At 35.6% G+C, this 7,048-nt stretch overlaps 1 protein-coding gene across 1 annotated transcript; it reads right to left on the reverse strand.

Annotated features, from left to right (window-relative positions):
• Positions 1-3,802: 3,802 nt before the first annotated feature.
• LOC141595060 (uncharacterized) lies at positions 3,803-4,362 on the reverse strand. The gene is made up of 2 exons (XM_074415031.1): positions 4,351-4,362; positions 3,803-4,228 (listed from the first exon to the last, which is right to left on the reverse strand). Exons 1-2 carry the CDS (start codon positions 4,360-4,362, stop codon positions 3,803-3,805), a joined length of 438 nt encoding a protein of 145 aa, XP_074271132.1.
• Positions 4,363-7,048: the final 2,686 nt, after the last annotated feature.

Raw genomic sequence — 7,048 nt, forward strand, 5'->3', positions numbered from 1 at the left:
AAAAAAATATAAAAAGTGTAACCATAATTGTAAATTGTATAACTTTAATGTTTTACGAGTATAACTTTAGTCGTAAATTGTATAACTTTAATGTTTTAACGGTACAACTTTTGTATAACTTTTGTTTGGAGTTGTTTTTTTCTATTTGTTAGTATTAATCTTAGACATATTAAAGTTATTATAATGCATGTTTTGACATTTCAAATATCGTCTTGTTTTTTTATTTTTACAAATGTCGTTTCTTTAAAATTTGTCTTGTTTTTTATTTTTACAAATGTCTTTTCTTTAAAGTTATTATAAATTTTTCAGTTATGGGCAAAAGTTATACTGTTTGTGTCTAAAGTTATACAAAAATAGACTAAAGTAATACAAAAATTGCCTAAAGTTATACTGTTATGGACTAAAGTTATACAAAAATGGACTAAAGTTATACAAAAATTGCCTAAAGGTATACAAATATGGACTGAAGTTATACAAATAAGGACTAAAATTATACAAAAACTGACTAAAGTTATACAAATAAGGACTAAAGTTATACAAAAATGGGCTAAAGTTATACAAAAATTGACCAAAGTTATAAAAAAAATGGATCCATTTTTGTATAACTTTAGTCATTTTTTGTATAACTTTAGCCCATTTTTGTATAACTTTAGTCCTTATTTGTATAACTTTAGTCAGTTTTTGTATAATTTTAGTCAGTTTTTTATAACTTTAGTCCATATTTGTACAACTTTAGTCCATATTTGTATAACTTTAGTCAGTTTTTGTATAACTTTAGTCCTTGTTTGTATAACTTTAGTCCTTATTTGTATAACTTCAGTCATTTTTTGTATAACTTTAGTCCAAATTTGTGTAATTTTAGTCCAAAATTGTATAACTTTATTCCACAAGAGTATAACTTCAATCATTTTTTGTATAATTTTAGTCCAAATTTATATAACTTTAGTCCAAAATTGGTTTTTTAGTCCATATTTGTATAACTTTAGTCAATTTTTGTATCACTTTAGTCCATTTTTGTATAACTTTAGTTCATATTTGTATAACTTTAGTCCATTTTTGTACAACTTTAGTCAGTTTTTGTATAACTTTAGACAATTTTTGTATAATTTCAGTCCATATTTGTATAACTTTAAAGTTTAAAGGGTATAACTTTAGTCCATATTTGTATAACTTAAACTTTAATGTTAATTAAAAAGGTATAACTTTAGTCGTAAATAGTCCACCATAATAACAAAAAAACGTTAATCTAACAAAAAAACCCGTAAATCTAAGAAAAAACCAAATATAAAAAAAACCAAATAACAATGATCAATGAAGTTGCACATAAGGGCATTGAAGTTATACACAATGACCACTGAAGTTGCACATATAAGTTTAAATAATATTGCAAAAAAAAAAAAAAATATCTGAACTTTTAAGATTAGAATTTAAAAAAAACCAACAATAACAAGAACAAAAAAATCGAAAATAACTTTAATCCATAATAACAAAAACTCGTTAATCTAAGAAAAAAACCAAATAACAAAAAATTATAAATAGTATAACTTTAGTTGTAAATAGTATAACTTTAATCATAAATAGTATAACTTTAGTAGTAAATTGTATAACTTTAGTTGTAAATTGTATAACTTTAGTTGTAAATTGTATAACTTTAGTCGTATAGCCCAATTAAATTAACAAATTATATATATATAACAAAAAAAATGTCATTAAAATTTAACAAAAAATCACCAATAGATATGAAGAAAATTAATACCAAATCTAAAATAATAAAAAAATATCTAAACCAAAAAAACTATTAGAGGTAAAAATCATATCTGAAAATCGAAAAAAAAAAAAAAAAAAAAAAAAAAACAAATACAAAAACCAACTTTCAAATACTCAGATATGAAAACAAAGAATCACATAACAAAATAAAAAAAAATATAAGAAAACAAAACAAAATACAAAACCAGAACTCGAAAACCAGATGTGTAAAAAAATTGAAATCGAAAAATTTCGTTCGAAAAAAAAATTGAAATCGAAAAACAAAATACTCAGATATGAAAATAAAGAATCGCAACAACCAACAACAACAAGAACCACATAAATTTTTTAGATTTGAAAAATAAAAAGAGAAAGGAGAAGGGTAGGGATGCGGCTGCTTGTTGTTGTTGGCTGCTTGTTGTTGACCGGAGATGTAGAGGAGAAGAAGGAGTGGTGGTAAATTCAGATCTCGACATTTAAACAAAAATGCAAAAAAAATTATAAACAAAACAAAAAAATACAAGAAAACCGGACTGAGGAGGGACCAAGGCGGTTGTCGGATCTGAGAGGAGGAGGTGCGGGTTGTTGTTTTTTGTGGTGGAGGTTGAGGTTCGGTGGTGGTGGTGATGTGGTTGGCGTTCGTTGGTTCTCGGTGGGAGGCAGTGACGGGATGATGGTGGGCTTGGGATCTGGGCGGGTGCGGAGGTAGTGGGCTGGTGGTCTGGTGAGGTGGAGGTGGTGTATGGCAGCCGAGAAGGAAGGAGGAAAAGGGAGGCAGTGACGGGAGGGAGAAAGGCAGGGGTGAGATTGAGTGTGGTTGTCGATGTCGGTGGTTCTGGGAATGGTTGTCGACGTCGGGGTTTGGTTGTCGTGGGTCCGGGAGAGGGTGGGAGGGAGGGGTTTGAATATTTGGTTTTTGGGTTTTGTTTTTTTTTTTTTTTTTTTTTTTTTTTTTTTTTTTTATGAGAGAGAGAATGAGAGATAATGAGAAAAATGAATGAATGATATGAGGGAGTGAGGAGAGGGAGATTAGAATGAGGAGGATTGATTAGGGAGAGGGATTAGTGAGGATCATTTGTGGCCCTTCAATGAGATGAAATCCCCTCCCTTCATCTCCTACATCCAAAGGTCCATATTAGGACTTAGGGACTCAATGGATGTAAGGGCCTTACGAGAACTCTCTCTCTCTCTCTCTCTCTCTCTCTCTCTCTCTCTATATATATATATATATATATATATATATATATATATAATCTAATGATAGCATTTCTTACCATGAATCGAATAATATTATTTTCATAATTTTTTACCGACATTATTTTGCAAAATGAAATGTAAAAGGTTTTATATAAAAATTAGAAACATCACTAGAATATAAACTAAGAAATATAGAGTATATATTATAATAACTAATAGATTTTCCAAAGATTAACTTAGGTTAGAAATCATTATTGTAGAGACAATAATACAAACTCTCTTAAAAACACTCTCTGACAATACTTAAGAGAATCAAAAGATTTTGGGTTATGACTTATATTTATAATAATAAGATCACCCTGCCTTATGGTAATCTTCCGATGTGGGACAATTCTAACATTTATACATAGTTTATTCACCACACTTACATTACTTTTCAATGTAGGACAAATAACATACTAAGTACACCATTTTTTTCGCACCTACTTTGACATCAACTCGATTTAATAATGAGAAAATACAATACAATCTACACTCTAATGATAGAATTTTTTTTGTCACAATCTAATTATATAATTTTCATACTATATTTTTTTGTCAAATGAAATTTAAAGTTTATATCAAAATTATAAACATCACTTTAATATAATATAGAAAATGTATATATATGGGCCAGTTCTATTATTTATACATAATATATTTGATGCGTGTATTTTATATAGGTATTTTCTACTTCATTTGCACGCATTTCTATGCATTTTGTGTAGTTTTTTTTTTTTTTTTTTTTTTGGGTGAAATGTGAGTATGTATTATATATATCAAAAAGGTTGATTACATGTAGTCAAAAATAGGCTTTCTGTTACATATAATTTTTAAGCTTAAGCCAATTTATCTCTTCCTTAGTCATATGCTGAAAATCTCTTCCTCTGATTCTAGCTTTCACTTCCTCTATGACCTTCTCAGCACATACTCCTGGCCTAATTAGAACCCCATCCAGCCTGCACTTATTTCTTTCCTGCCAAATGTGGTACATAGCTCCCCAGACCATAGCAGCTTGAACTCCTATCTGCACCTTAGTCCCATTCCTTAGCAGACACCAATCAAGGACTTGCCTGTCAGGTATATGGCATTTCAGACACTGGTTGATGCAACAAATGACTTGCTTACTGTAAATACACTCGAAGAATAAGTGATCTGCCCCTTCAGTAGCTTGAGCACATAGGAAACAGGTATCATCAATATCCATTCCAAACTTAACTAGCTTATCATTGGTTCTCAGTGCTCCCTGTGCATACAGCCAGGCAAAGAACTGATGCTTAGGTAGCACCCAACCATTCCAGATTAGCCTTACCCATGGCACCTTTGGAACACTTCCTTGCAGCCATTCATATAGCCTTATATAATTACAAGGATAACCATATCCCGCAAATTAGGCTAGGATATCGCAACTAAATAACATAAATATAGGAACAATAATATTATGAAATCATATATATCCTATATTCCTAATACCCCCCCTCAAGCTGGAGCATGAAGATCAACAGTGCCCAGCTTGCGAAGAAGTGCAAGAAATTGTGAAGTGCCCAATGCTTTGGTAAGGATATCGGCCAATTGGTCCTTAGTAGAAACATGAGAGGTAACAATAAGTCCTTCGGTAATGGCATCGCGCACGAAGTGACAATCAATTTCAATGTGTTTCGTGCGTTCGTGAAAGACGGGATTACTGGCAAGTTGAAGAGCGGAAGCGCTATCAGAGAAAACGGCCATGGGCCGAGACAAGGTAATGCCGAAAGTGGTGAGGAGCCCTTTCAACCATTTTAGCTCGCAAACAATATTCGCCATAGAACGATACTCGGCCTCAGCTGATGAGAGTGAGACGGTGTGCTGGCGACGAGTTTTCCAGGAAATAGGAGAGCTGCCGAGAAAGATGTACCACCCAGTCACAGAACGACGGGTCATCGCGCAAGTTCCCCAGTCGGAGTCACACCAGCCGGTAATGGTGAAGTCACTATCGGATCGTAATAAAATACCTTGACCCGGACTGCCCTTTAAATAGCGTACCACGCGCATAGCAGCATCCATATGGTCAGTACACGGTTGATGCATAAATCGAGAGAGGATGTGAACAGCATAGGACAAGTCAGGACGAGTGACTGAGAGATAAACTAACCGGCCAACAAGACGACGATAGGATTCAACATCTTGAAGAAAGTCACCCGTAGCTTCAAGCAACTTGTGATTTTGCTCGATTGGAGTAGGAGCGGGTTTGGACCCGAGTAAACCTGTGTCAGAGATAATGTCTAGAGCATATTTGCGTTGGGAGACATAAATCCCTTCAGTGCTGCGAGATATTTCAAGGCCCAAAAAATATTTTAAGACACCAAGATCCTTCATGTGAAAACAATTCCCCAAATATTCCTTAAATTTAGCAACAGCGGAAGAATCGTTACCAGCAATGACTAAATCGTCAACATAAATAAGAATGAATAATCGGATATCTCCATGTATGTAAGAGAACAAGGAGTAATCGGAATAAGACTGGGTGAACCCATAGGACTTAAGTGCAGAAGTAAGTTTAGCAAACCAGCATCGCGGGGCTTGTCGGAGGCCATAAAGAGATTTCTTGAGACGACAAACCTTACCTTCTTTACCGTGACTAAAACCAGGAGGCAAGCGCATATACACTTCTTCATTCAATTCGCCGTGTAAGAAAGCATTATGAACATCCATTTGGTGGAGCTCCCATTTATTAATAGCAGCTATAGCAAGAAAGGCACGAATTGTACCCATTTTGACAACCGGAGCAAAAGTCTCGCCATAGTCAATACCCTCGACCTGGTGATTCCCGAAGACAACGAGGCGAGCCTTGAGGCGTTCAACAGTACCATCAGATTTGTATTTGATTTTATACACCCATCGACAACCAAGAGCTCGCTTGTCAGATGGCAAATCCGTCAATTCCCAGGTATCATTCCTCTCAAGAGCATCTATTTCATGTTTCATCGCATCACACCAACCCGGATCACGTATTGCATCTTTGAACGACGGAGGTTCAATGCCAGTAGTCACGGTTGCAAGAAATGCACGTTGTTTGGCCGAAAAAATAGTGCAATTAACATAATTAGCTAAGGAGTAGGATGTACCTGAGGAGGACGTCGGAGAGCTAGGTGGGCTGGAAGAAGGGGACGGACTATTGACGGTGTCGAGCACATATCCAGAGAGACGAGAATTAGGAAATTTAGTCCGGTGACCTCGACCCATGTCAGCAACCGAGGTAGTGGAAGGAGCAGCAGCAGACGGAGTGGCAGTTGGTGGACCCTGGTCTGCCGTAGCAGCTGTGTCTGTGGGACCGGTAGGAGAGCCAACATGAGGAGAACCCGGGGTGGCTGTGGCTGTATCCGTATCCATGGGAATATCAGCCGACCCATTAAACGGCTCAAGGGTGATGAAAATGTCATCAATTGTGGAGTCGGGTGACGAGTGGTTTAAATGGGCATCATTAGCAAAAGGGAAATGGCTTTCATGGAAAATAACATCCCGACTGACAAAGAAGGATTCGGTCTCAAGATCGTAAAGTTTCCAACCCTTTTTACTGCCCGGATACCCAACAAAAACGCTCTTGCGACTTCGCTTTTCAAATTTGTCACCGTTGGTATTTTGATTATGCGCATAAGCTAAGCACCCGAAAACGCGCAAATTGGTGTATGAAGGGGCAACCCCATAAAGACACTCGTATGGAGTCAAGTTATTTAGTAAGGGAGTCGGTGTCCTATTAATCAAGTAAGCAGCTGATAGAACACATTCGGCCCAAAAAGATTTAAGCAAATTAGACTGAAAACGAAGGGCACGGGCAACATTTAAAAGATGTCTATGTTTACGTTCGACCCGCCCATTTTGCTGTGGGGTACCGACACAAGAAGTTTCAAATTTAATGCCATTTTGAAAAAAATACCCGGCCATGCAATTGAACTCTGTCCCATTATCGCTCCGGATGGTTTTAAGAGATTGAGCAAATTGAGTTTGAACCATATTAATAAAACTCATAAACATGTCTGTGACCTCGGTTTTATCCAGAAGTAAATAAACCCAAGTTGCGCGTGAATAA

Source organism: Silene latifolia, chromosome 8 (genome assembly GCF_048544455.1).
Source record: "Silene latifolia isolate original U9 population chromosome 8, ASM4854445v1, whole genome shotgun sequence".
NCBI classification, from domain to species: domain Eukaryota; kingdom Viridiplantae; phylum Streptophyta; class Magnoliopsida; order Caryophyllales; family Caryophyllaceae; genus Silene; species Silene latifolia.